Source organism: Panthera uncia, chromosome D1, assembly GCF_023721935.1.
Source record: "Panthera uncia isolate 11264 chromosome D1, Puncia_PCG_1.0, whole genome shotgun sequence".
Taxonomy (NCBI): Eukaryota; Metazoa; Chordata; class Mammalia; order Carnivora; family Felidae; genus Panthera; species Panthera uncia.
The window spans coordinates 25,645,614-25,659,038 of NC_064808.1; the positions used below are offsets into that span (position 1 = coordinate 25,645,614).

Below are 13,425 nucleotides of genomic sequence, written 5' to 3' on the forward strand. Positions count from 1 at the left end.
TGAAAAACAGACCTTGTTACCTAAACTGTTAAAAAGAAACTACATAACATTCAAAATTGTATAATGACTTGTAACAGATAAAATAACTTTTTACATGCTGTTAAAACAGATTTTTAGCTACCAGTCAACTCAACTTTCATAGAATATGCTACAAGGTGAGAAAGAACATAACCCACATTCACATGCAAATATCCTTTGATACTTCAAGTCAATAATTCCCAAGTGATCCATTACTTTAAAAATGCACCTTTTTGCTGGCCAGTTTCTACTAGCATTGAAATCAAAGTACTTTGTAATTCCTCCTTAATATACATTTTATACATGTGATGGCCAAAACCTAGAGGAAACCTATTCAGTTTAACTTCCCTTAAATCAGAGAACCATTTAGAACTTCAGATCATATGAAATGCTACCTCTAATTGTTACACAGGTTGACTTTCTGCCCAAATGAGGAAGCAGTTTTCCTATGGTAATAGACAAAATCAGAAACTCTAAACCTACAATTTTTAAATATAGTTCAGTAAGTTAGTTAGGATTTTGTATGTTTTACTTAAAAGTCAGAAATAATTTGACATTTATATCGCTATTAGTGATCCAAAGGCATTGAAATTTCAATTAGTTCTATCATTTCTAAATGGTTCTCTAAATGTAACTATGGCTTATCTGGCCATTAAAGTGTTTCTGACTCTAAAATATAATATGCATGTTCAAAAATGAAAGAGGAATAATAAATTTATATAAATGTTCAATCTCATTCCAAAAATGTCTTACAAAAATGTTTCAGTAAGTACTTCCTAAAAACATTTAGCAGGTTTTAGGACCTGAAAAATAATTTGCAGTTGGAAAAACACTTTTTCTAAGGAGGAGAAATGTTCTAGTTTTCAAGACAATTTATATAGTAACAGGGAAAGTCATTCAAAAAATTAAATTTGGGTTCAAGGTAAGTTTTAGAAACAGAGCATTTCATTTAATCCCTAGCAACAAGTCTGGTAATGATAAATGTATTCCTAACATGTAACCTACATGCAGACTATGGAACAGCTCTTCCAAGGCCAGAACAGAAGCTCCACTTAGGAGCTAGGATCACCACCACAAAATATTACCTCGTGGGGCTCCCCGTGGTCCACTCTGCCCAGAGCCTCGCTTGAAATTCTGCTGATATCCATCCTAAAAGACAAGCTAGTTAGTACTGAAGAAAACGTAATTTTTTTTTAATGCTTTCTCATCTATCTATTCTTAGTGTCTCACACAGAACACAAAATCTGTCCTTATTCTTTTTAGACATTTCAATATATGATAGCCAGAAGTTATTCTGTAATTTACTTCTGTTACTCTCAAGAACATTCAATGAAATATCTCTGCTCTTAAAAATCAATTCTTTTTTTTCTCCGACACAAATTTATTTTTATTTAAGTGTAATTAGCATACAGTATTAGTTTTAGGTGTACAATATAATGATTCAACGATTGTATACATTTCTCAGTGCTCAAGGTAAGTGTACTCTTAATCTCTTTGATCTGTTTCACCCATCCCCCCTATCTACATCCCCTCTAGCAACTACCAAATTTGTTCTCTATTTATAGAGAGTCTCGTCTTTTGTCTTTTTGTTTCTTAAATCCCACATGAGTGAAATCATATGGCATTTGTCTTTCTCTGACTTTTTTCATTTAGCATTATACCCTCTAGGTCCATCCATGTTGCTGCAAATAGCAAGATTTCATTCTTTTTTGTGGCTGAGTGATATTCCATTGTGTATATATACATCTTCTTTACCCATCTATTGATGGGACACTTGGGTTGCTTCCACATCTTGGTTATTAGAAATAATGCTGCAATAAACAGAGGGGTGCGTGTATCTTTTCGAGTTAGGGTTTTCATTTTCTTGGGCTAAATACCCAGTGGAATTATAAGATCATATGGTAGTATGGTTTTTAATTTTTTAAGAAGCCTCCATACTGTTTTTCATAGTGGCTGCACCAATCTGCATTCCCACCAATAGGGCATGAAATCATTCTCTTTTTAACAGACTCTAAAAAATGAGTACCTATACTAGAGTGCTAGGGAAAGCAAAAGTCACCATTCTCCATAATAAAGTATCTTGTAAAAATGTGCAAAATTAGCCTCAAATTACTTAGTTATCCAAGTCCAAACAACCCCATCAGTCTGTTTCATTGGCTTATTTAGGTCAGGTTTATATTTTAAAGCAACTTCTACCTACCCGTTGATAGCCAGAGTAGTCCCGGGGAGCACTGAACTGAGACTGTGTGTAACCACTGTTTGGAGTGTTAGAGAATGAAGGGCGGTAACCATCATATCCTCCTAAAATTTAGGACAAGAAAATAATTTTCTTATCTAAATATGAGAAATTTTTACTTTCTTACTACTGACCAAGGGAAGAACTGAAAAATTATAAGCCATGCCAGTAATTCAAATTAATTTCTAATTTCCCATCCTGATCCAATCTGTTCCTAAATTTCTGAGTATTAATTTCCTTAGAAGAGGACATTTCACCCATCCATGCACACATACACACCCCACATACAAAAAAAAATCCCCATAAACTCTGATAATGGAAAGCAATTATCCCCTCAAGAGACATGGAAAACATGGATTTGACACATACAAAAAAACCCATTACCAATTTTGTCAATTTAAATAACCTACAATATACTAAAAATGTTTAAATGTTTAAGCTGTACATGAGAGATTAACGCAGAGATACATACATATCTTTCCCAAAAACCTCATGACATATTTCTATTTTACAAATCAAAAAGGAACAAGAACTTGCTACTTTTTTTCCCCTTTACCTCTGAATCCATTGGCAGGGCCCCTGTATCCATTCATTAAGCCTCTAGCACCACGGGAGCCACCACGAGACACACCACGACTATTGTAATAGGGCTGACTGCTACGTGGAAATCCAGTGTTCTGCTGGGGAGGCTGCTGGTGGTTACCAGTCACTTGATGGGGCTGGTCCTGGGAACCATGGTAAGTGCCAACCACTATGATAAAAAGAAAAAATTTATACACACACACACACACACAGCTCATTACAATTTGTTCTTTCACGTTTCCTGGGTTAAGAAGTGTCTTATACCTTCTCCTCAAATCATCTTTAAATAAGTTTTCACATTTCCAATAAGGAAACCTACACATAAGTCCCTATTTTTCTCCTGCCCATATGTTAAGCAATTCTCCAACAACAGTTCCAAACTTTTGGAAGCACACAATGTGTGAGAGCACAAAACTCTATCCCTTCCAAATGGAATGAAAACCTGTATTATTAAACATCTTCTGAGAGGCATCTGCCTATTAGCACAAGAGACCCACAATAATTCAAAAGATCTTACATACTAAAACAGTACAATTACCACTGTGTATCATTTAATTATTTTTTCACTATAAAATTCCTTAGTGGTAGAAGCTTTCTTATTCTTTTAAACTTCCCTTGACACGTTAATGAAACCTACAAAACCATGCTCTCCCATAGCTAAACAACCATATGGTAGAATACTCAGTCAATTATGAAGGTAAATTAGCAGAAGTCTTATACCTTATACCTCCTTTAATGCCTGATTCCATTTCAAGTACTTTTAACGTACAACCAATTAAGAAGACAGTTAAATAGTACTCACACTGGCACTCAACTTGATGAGGTAAAGAAAAGATTCTAGAAGGTTCACACTACCTTGCACACCCCCCTCCTTCCACAATGGGAAGTCTAGAATCTAGAAATCTTTAAAAATTAAGCCCAGAGGTACCTTTCAGGTATAAACCAATGTTCGCAATGCACAGGGGAGAAAAGACAGGATACTAACACTACCTTTGGGAGGTGAGGAAGGTATAGACTAGAGGAAGGCCCACGCCCCAATAACAAAAAACAGCCAGCCCAAATCCCCCATGTTTAGACAGAGAGAAAAGGTGGTGTACCTCTTGAAAAACTTGACCAGATATATTTTGTGGCCTCAGGAAGCCCCAAATACATTTATCGGTTCTTAAAATACTATTTTGCAACGAAAAAGCTAAAGTGTGCCTAGTGGAAGGGATGTTATGGCTCCTTTTTGAACTGTGCAATTAATGGACTAATTACACTATTCACTGTGGTCTTTCTACACAGACTGCCTTTCCCTACATTCCCTACATTTAAAATTACAGGTAAATATCATGATTACAGGTGACATTTTCTATCTAAAGACAGTCATTCATATGGCATGTAGAGAGTGGCAAAAGAAGTGAATTTTCACCTCACTTTTTATCAATAAGAATTTTATTAGTCTTGGCCAAATTTCACTGCAAGGAAACTCATAGCAATAAATAAAACTCATACAATTAAAGTGTGGTCTTTATTTTAAAATACCAGAATTACTTAAAAAACAACAAAAACCCCAGAATTTCTATTGAAGTGTTTGTACAGTATAAACTCTTAAGTCCATAAATAGCCAGATTCTTGCCATATCCTTTTTTCATGTTGTTCCTAACTAGATACTACAATTTGCTGTAGAGCAGGTGTACTGGGGGCCCATTGTGCTGACATGCTTATGAGTACATGGCAATAATTAAAGGAGCCTGAGCACAAAGCCCAGCTTTATCATTCAGAAGCTGAACATAGATAGCCTAATGGATAAATATCCATCAGATTACAGCTGATTCAAACTTCCTACTAATTAGTGCTAAATACTACAAGGATATGTAAGAATTTAGTACTGAAAAAATCCATAATGTTCATCAAAGTCTATCAAGAAATTAGACGATTAGAGTATTTCATAGTTATTTCAATCAGTCTGATAAACTATTAACTCCTATGATTTTAGCAAGGTTTGCTAGTTTGTTGTGGGATATTCCAATTAAACAACCGAGGATCTAAATAACCAAAGACCTAAGCAGGTATTTCTAATGCCTTACAAAGTTAAGAAATCTAAGATATCTCTATCTACATTGTTATGACAGGTATGGTAACTAGCCAACTTACTTGCCTAGTTGCCAAAAAGGATTTTATTTCAACCTAGTTCTACCAAATGCAGCCACCAAGAGATTTCTGCATGTTTTACTGATTATAATTAGCACACTGACAACTCCTTACTGCTTAACTTTGTATAACTGACTTAACTACCTACCAGGTATCATGCTAGCCGGCTTTAATTAATTAGCAATTAAAAGTAAAGTAGATCATAATCTAACAAGTTCCACTAAAATCACAGAATGAAACAGAGATATTATGAAAGCTTACTGACCAAAGGAAAATGGGTATAAGGCCTCCCAAAAAAGTGCACATAATTCACATACAATAAATATGGACTTGATTTAATTCAGGATCTGCAACAAAAATTCCATAAAGTCTACTACTAGAACAAAAACTTGTGGACACTGCCACTTTAAAGTGTAAACCCTCCTAACACTGTCAGTAACGGTGTTGGAAAGCAAGCCGCCAAGGAAGGGACACTGGTTTTCCTACCTGTTTGAAGCTGTTCTTGCTGCAGGTCTGTTTGTTCTACTTGGTGAGGCTGACTAGAAAAGCTCTGGTTGTAACTGGCCTGGTACTGATTTTGCTGTTTCAAAGTTTCTGGTTCATTAACAGGAGGAACTGGGGCATTCATATTGAACACCTGTAAGTAAATAAAGTAAATGATTACTTCATCTCCTTATTGCTAATAATTTCCCTACTTTTAATATGACAGACCTCAATATTGGTTTTACTGACAAATGTAAATACATTACAGAAGTCTCAAACACACATGTATATTCCCCCCATATACATATTTATATTTATACATATATATATGTATACACACACACACCATATAACACTTCAAGGAGAGCATAACTGGGTTTCAAAATTTAAAAATACAAAAATCAGCAGTCTTGGAAATGTTACTATAAATAAGAAATCTTTTTTAAGAGATGCAAACCACTGATACAATGTCACTTACAGAAATTAATTCTATGAATATTTCATTCATTTAAATTTTCTTCTTATTGACATTTTAACCAAAAGTTACTATTTTAAGTATTTAATCCTATAAACTTTCCCATGAGCACTGATTTAACTGTATCCCATCAATTACAATATTCTCATCCTTTCCTAGAAATTCTGCAATTTAGGGATGCTTACTGAAAAACCAGGATGAAGTACAACAGGTGAAATTTATTATGAGAAACTTCAGTAAAATAAAAAATTAAGCAAGTATGGGAAAATGTAGACAGTTGTTAAATCTCAGTAATGACTTACATACACAGATACAGTAGTCTACTTTTCTGCATGTTTACTTTTGTTAACCAAATCTAAAGGATGAAACTACAAAACAGTAAGATATGAGAGCACATAACTCCTAAGACTCAAATTTATCTCTGGGAGCAGGAAAAATCAGTTTATCAATTAAATATACTCTATAGTTGGGTAGATGCACACTCAAGCACAAAGTTAAATGAAGACTTTTCTGTTGAGACTTTGGCATGATGATAGTACACACTAGCCATTTAATGTTAGTTTACTTTACTTACCGTTTGCATGGATTGGAATGGAGCTGCGTTTACATTGATTCCACTGCTATGTAACGGTTTGCTTGTCCCAGCCTGGAACACCTGAGGCTGAGAAGCAGCCGGAAGGGATGACGATGCTGTAGTCTGGTCTGTATTTAAAGAGATTGTTGCCTAAACACAAAGTAAACAGATGCACTTTAGTGATAAACTAAATTTAGCCAAGTCTACTATCCAAGTCTTAGTATGTTAAGAAATTCAACTGGGGCGCCTGGGTGGCTCAGTCGGTTAAGCATCCAACTCTTGATTTCAGCTCAAGTAATGATCTCACAGTTCCTGAGTCGAGCCCCACATTGGGGTCTGCACTGACAGCATGCGGCATGCCTGGGATTCTCACTCCCTCTCTCTCTTCCCCTCCCCCATTCATGTTCTCTTTCTCTCTCTCTCAAAATAAATAAAACTTAAAAAAAAAATTCAACTATTTCATAACAGCAAAATACTTGTATTGCATAACAGCAAAATAACGTTATCGCATGGATTAGGTCCAAAAGGAGTCACAATATTAATAATTTACCTCTGCCCAATTCATGAATAAGTGCCTATCAAGTTTATGTTACCTAGTAACAGAAACTTGCCTGAATCTGGTCAATTGGTTCCTTTTGTGGTCGTTGCTCTGTAGCATGAGAAGGCTGGTACAAGGGTTGAGATGCTGTATACCCCTCACTTGTGGATGAAACCAAAGGAACCTACACAGAAATAAAGCAATCAAAGCTGCTTTCTGTTATAAACCAACTCTAATACAGACAGGGCTAAGAAGTAGACAGATATACCTGTTAAATAGACTATATAAAATCTAACAACTGCAAAAAATACATATAATATTAAAGATGAACATTAAATAAACCCAATCCAGTTATGAAGTCCCCCACAAATGCTTCTGAATGGCAACATTTACACTAAATTTTAGAATTATGAAATTTAAAATGTGTCTTCTCAAATTTTACTGTTTAAAAAAAGCATATTCCTTACTATCATAAACATAAGATTTAACCAAAAAAATTATTTTTAAATTACTAATACCAAAGTAAACATAAACATGGAAATAAAAGTAGACAGCTACCCTCACCAGACTTGTACAATGATAAAATTCATACCTGACTTTCATTACACTAATTAAAGAAAGAGACCCAAGAACAGATTAAAAACAAATATGCAACAATATTTCTATCATTCCTACCTGTGTAGCTTCTGGTTGTACAGGAACTTGATTAGGCTGAGCAAGTCTAGATTCAGAATGAACTGCAAAATTAACCAAAAGCAACACTGTTATCCAAAATCAAATTTCTTCAGAAAAAATTTCTATAGCCAAATCCTAAAAAACACTTTTTGGTGATCATGAAAAGAAATAAAGTATAGGCAGGATTTTAGCTTTCAAGTGAGCATTTTGGTTCCCTGATAGTCATTATTAGTATACTCTCACAATTGCTTTTATTTCTAGAAGGCATAACCCTAATCTGTTTTCTAACTCTTGGTAGAGATGTTACAGAGATAGGAGTACCCTTTACTTTAGAGAAATCCTAACTACCCTACCAAACTAACTGTGTCATTACACATGCTTTTATTCAGCAACTCGTTTTATGAAACTGAAGACATTAAATATTTTATACAGTTCCAACTTTTGTGCCCTTAATGCCATGTTCTGGGAAAAAAAAACCAAGACTCAAAATTACTAATGGTCCTTGAGAAAGACAGTCCACTTAACCCAAAGAAGACACCAACAACTCTATTTGGTGCTACTACTTCTAAAAATGGTGTAAGACTATTAAGAGTTTGAAACTTCAACTGTCTTTTGACTCATCTTCTCCTTTCCTCTTAAGCATCCTCTTCTTTCCCACTTAGACCGTTGCATCTCATTTTTATTTAAGTAATAAAATGTTCAGAAATTCTCCCAAAAAGCTGCAAGCATCCTTCAGAGAAGGACACCCCTATTATTTTTATGCTAAAATGAATTTTGAAACTTAAAAAGCAAAGCAAAATTTCATTTATCTAAATTACAGGAAATGGTTCCCACAGGGCTGGAAGAGAGGATAACTAGTGACTGGAGGTACACACAAATAGGCTTCTGGAGTACAGGTAATGTTCCAGTTCTAAGTGCTGGTGTGTTCAGTTTGTGAAAACTCTTCAAACACTACATTTGCACGTACTTAAGTCTATATGACAATAAAAAGTTTAAAAAAATGGAACCACAGTTATTCATATTATAGGAATAAAGAACATTTCTTATCAAATTAAAAGACACAAAATCCAAAAGTTAAGCAAACGTTAAAAGGGAAAAATTCATTTTCACATTTTTTACAAAACCTGAAAGCACTGGCCCTATTATTTCTCACACAAAACTGTACAATTACTAACCTGGAGGGCAAACCAGCTGGGGCATATCCATGTTTTGTGTTGGATTCATAGGCTGTGCAGATACAATGGCAGGATCAAGTGTCTGGTTTTCAAAATCCAGCATTGAATCCTGCAAGTTAGGATATAATGGAATTAAATAATGTCAACACTTAAACCTTCAGTTAGTTAGTGTCTGACTGAACTGCACCTACCTGTATGAAATTATAGGGCCCCTGCATTTGCGCCATAAGATCCTGGACTCGCTGTCTTCTCACAAGGGGATCTGCCTGAGCCACTGGAGTCAGAGAGTGGGGCTCTGGTACTGAAGGAGATGCAGCTTGAGGTTGCTGCTGGAGTGAATTTACCACCTAAAGTGGACGAAGTGGGGGGACATGCAGACTGGTAGAATGAAAGAGCTCCATTCATGACCATCACAACAGGTCCCTGAACTATATATGGAACTACATTATAAACAAGATAGTCAGCTTTAATATAGCTACTCCAACTGACAATTATCCCAAATTTAACATTCAGTGCTATTACTTCTACAGTGTTCTCTACTCCACATGATTGCCACGTAGCTTTTCAGATTTACTTTATAAACCGCTTTCAAAGGAATACCCAGGCTTACTTCCAAAAAAACATATTGTGCTTAAACTGCTCTGCCTTCTATAGTAAGTAAATTTATATTTATCAAATACATATCCACCTCAGTACCTGATAAACAGCACTCAAGAAAAGTTACTATTTATCATCAAACTTTGAGTTCCCACCATTTCATTCTGTCAATACCATAGAATCAAGCCCTATCACCTTATCTAAATTGCTACAAAAGCCAAAGCTCACTATATCTACCTTTTTCCTAGCTCTAATAATTTCTGATTATTATTGTTACTAATTCCCTGCTCTTCTAGGAAATCTAATTTTTATTACATCAGTCAAAATTTACATTCTGTCTGGCTTTTAAACCTGGGCAACTCATACCTGGTAAGCCTCGGTAAGTCATAACCTTATTTTCTTTTATAAGCAATAGTGAGATAATCGTCATTACCTAAACTGATCACAAAGACCAACTGATCTGTCATCTACATCAGGCTGGTCAAAAAATTCCTTAGAATCCCATATGGATAGCCTTTAAAAAGACCCTACCTGCCAAGTACTTAAAAACAAACCATACTGGCATGGTGCTAAGTGTGATAATATACTTTTCTCCCTCAATAAAATGCAAAAAAGTACTTAACTACAAAGCACTGTTACTTCCCAGTCTTTTCCTACTATGCCAACCCATACTTTCCATTCCTAATGTTCAACAAAACAAATATGCTAATTCATTTCTACCTGCATATCCATGCTAATATATACCTATTATCTGACTTCCCTGAAAATACACACCAAATCTACTTTAGTCAAGGCCCAGTAGGTTCGCACACCACCATTACATAGATCTTTTACATCTTATTTTCTTCTAAGCCTCCTCTAGTATTTCTGAACTGCCTTGCATAATTCAGCAAATACAGACTGTCTTGGTAGGGTTTCATGGAACAGCGTTTTCATCTAAACTAGGTAACTTTCTGGGGTCAGGGGCAGGTTATCAGTAGTATGTTTTGGCACATCAATAAGAGCTAAAAGTACTACTACAATTGCACCTTTGGAGAATGATAGAAGACATATTATTTTTTCTGCACTTTAGATATATGAATACATAAAAGAAGTCACCTAAAAGAGGATGGAAAGGATGGTTGGGACTAATTTGGTAAGGCATTTGATTTTATCTTATAGGCAACACGGCACCATCAAAGAGTTTCAAGTGAAAGTAACTTAATCAAAACTAACTTTTCTAATAATTGACCTGTAAAAGTGAATAGGATGGCCTGGGGCAGTTAGAAAAGAAAAATATGAAGAGAGCCTCTCAACTAGACATGAGGACCTGAAAAAAGGTAATGTCAATTAAGGGACAGAATTAGGAAACACCAGAAGTCTAGTGCATTAGGGAGAAAGAGGAGTCTAAGAGGAAACTCCAATATATCCCTTGGAAGGTGGGCCTTTTCTGGAGGTTATCTATGTGGGAGCCCAGATTTTTACACAGCAGCCTGGTATCAACAATAGAAAATCATGTACTTTAATAACCTTATATAACTTTTTTTTCCCACTTCCACATCAGCAGAGATTCTATTAAACATACACGGGGATAAACAAATTACTTTTTAAAACATAATGATCCTGTTATGTGTATTAAGTTGAATATGACAGTAAATGTACTAATAATGCAAAAAACTAAATCTGTTCTTAGGAGAGATAAAAATGACTAATTAAAACAAAAGACATCAACTTTGCAACTGAGAGAACTCTTACCTCAACTGTTTCAACTGTCCACTCATCTACCTGCTCCTTTTCACCACTGCTGAACTGTGTTTCTGCCATAAATTGTCTATTTACATACTGCAAAGCAAAATAAATGTTTGAGAATTGTTTGAAAGGCAGAAAAGGAAAGCTAGCATTAAATAAAAATCATACCTCTGTTGATTCAACTTCGCTTTGTTCCGTGTATTCTTCTGCTGGCTCAGGTTCTAAGTAGTTAAAAATTGACATAAATGAGTGTTAAGAAAGTATTTTTTTTTATTAACAATTCATTTCAACTCCAATTAAGTTAACAGTTTACCATCAAACAGCCGGAATTTATTTACAAAGTTACAATAGTCAGCATTAAGTTTCTGTATTTTATCATTCTTACAATATTTAGAAAGAGTTTTCTTTACCATTTATTCCAGAATAAATTAGGCTCAAGAGTAGTTATTCTGGACTAGGTATAATGCCAATAAAGACCTAAGTTAAAACCTCTCTATTCTTAGAGTACTATCATACAGCAACATACAGATTAAAATCTTACTATTTTAACCTACTTGGTAAAGTGGTTGGGGGGATGGGGAGGAGGCTTACTATGTCCATCTGCAACCATAAATTCCACCAATGTGCAATCTTCCCTTCTAGTTTCAACCTAATAGCTAAGACTTGTATAAAGTGCTTACTATGTGAGAGGCACCATATATATATTTTCACGTACTGCTTTCTCAACAGAGATAAAGAGACAGAGAAATTCAGTCACTTGCCCAAAGTTACATAGCTAATGAGCGTCAAAGCCAAGATTACAATCCAGGCAGTCTGATTCTTTTCAACCATTTCAAAATTCATACTCTGACAATGCTTCCAATGGTACTGAGAATTTTATTCATCAACTTAAGTTATAAAAGTATTCCTGGTAAGTGCTTACCTACATATTAGTGTTGTACTAAAGTTAATTTGAAAAGATCCCTTGCCACTGAGAAATTTATGGTTCAGGATTAGAGTTATAATCTCCCCATCATTTAACATACACACACACACCCTTCATACTATTCACTTCATATACTGGCATGGTAAACAACAATAAATCTAGGTATGTCAGCCAAAATGTACTTAAAAAGTCCTAAAACACTTCCCCTCATCTGTACTCCAGGCCAGCAATATTGCAACAAAAAAAGTTATCAGTTTGTAATAGTGATCAAGACTAATAAGTAAATGATTGATCTTCAAGACCTCTGGGAATTATTCTTAATATGCATTGTTTTAATGTTTTGTTGTGCTTAAAGCTCCTTTAAAACTCTCAGTATGCATACATAACTAAATAAATGCAGAGCTTGAACTTGTGGCAAAGGAGAGTAAAACCAAGATTCCTACACTACAGCTCATATCCACCTAAGTACTCACCAGCTTCAGCTACCTGATCTTCAGCTGCAGGTGCTGAGGCTGCCTCTTCTTCCTCACATAGCCCATTCTGGTGGTTGTGAGTGCTGTCAAAGTAGTTTGACTGAAAAACACGCTCAACAATTTCCTTTAGAGCTTTATCTAAAAACAGAACATGAATTATAATGTTAGACTATCGGGCATGCCTGACCTGAGTAAGATTCAACATGCTACAAAATGCTGTGGTAAGAAAAAAAACCTTATCAACTGTTACTGAAACATACATATAAAAAACATTGAAGTCCACTAAGGACAGAAATTATGGAATAATAGAGAACAAGAAGAATCTATTAGTACTAAACTTTATATATTTTATGTAGCTGCAAGAAAAAAAAAGCTGACAGTTATCATTTATTCATTATTTATTTAGCACCTACCTACATGTTAGGCAATGTGCTAGGCAATGGGGCTACAAAATATGTAAAAGATACAGTATCTGCCCTCCCTAAGTTTCCCTAAGTTTACAGTCCAATAGAGAAAAGTTATCAGGTATAAAAACAGTGAAATCACATCTGTGAAACGTACTACAAAGAGGTACAATGGATTGAACCTAATCAGAGAGAGGCACAGGAAGCTTTCCTGGTGTGTGAGTGCTGCAAGAGCAGAGATCTAGAAGATGAGTAGTAGAAAGAAGTGTTTCAAGGCAGAAGCAACACCATTTACAAAGCCCTGTATAAAGGATAAGGATATAGAAAAGGGGTACCAAATATAAGAAAATGAAAGCATGCACTGTAGCTGAGGAGGGATAGGGAGGAAGAAAAAGCATACAGACTAGTC

At 35.2% G+C, this 13,425-nt stretch overlaps 1 protein-coding gene across 2 annotated transcripts in view; it reads right to left on the bottom strand.

Annotated features, from left to right (window-relative positions):
- Positions 1–13,425, bottom strand: part of CAPRIN1 (cell cycle associated protein 1) — a 38,063-nt gene that overhangs the window by 664 nt on the left and 23,974 nt on the right. For both annotated transcript variants that reach the window (XM_049648460.1, XM_049648455.1), the window contains exons 7-18: positions 12,613–12,750; positions 11,383–11,435; positions 11,221–11,307; positions 9,081–9,236; positions 8,890–8,998; positions 7,715–7,776; positions 7,113–7,223; positions 6,502–6,651; positions 5,456–5,606; positions 2,811–3,005; positions 2,219–2,319; positions 1,104–1,167 (exon numbers count right to left, since the gene is read on the bottom strand). In XM_049648460.1, coding sequence (XP_049504417.1) covers positions 1,104–1,167; positions 2,219–2,319; positions 2,811–3,005; positions 5,456–5,606; positions 6,502–6,651; positions 7,113–7,223; positions 7,715–7,776; positions 8,890–8,998; positions 9,081–9,236; positions 11,221–11,307; positions 11,383–11,435; positions 12,613–12,750 — 1,377 coding nt within the window. The remainder of the gene's footprint in view (positions 1–1,103; positions 1,168–2,218; positions 2,320–2,810; positions 3,006–5,455; positions 5,607–6,501; positions 6,652–7,112; positions 7,224–7,714; positions 7,777–8,889; positions 8,999–9,080; positions 9,237–11,220; positions 11,308–11,382; positions 11,436–12,612; positions 12,751–13,425) is intronic.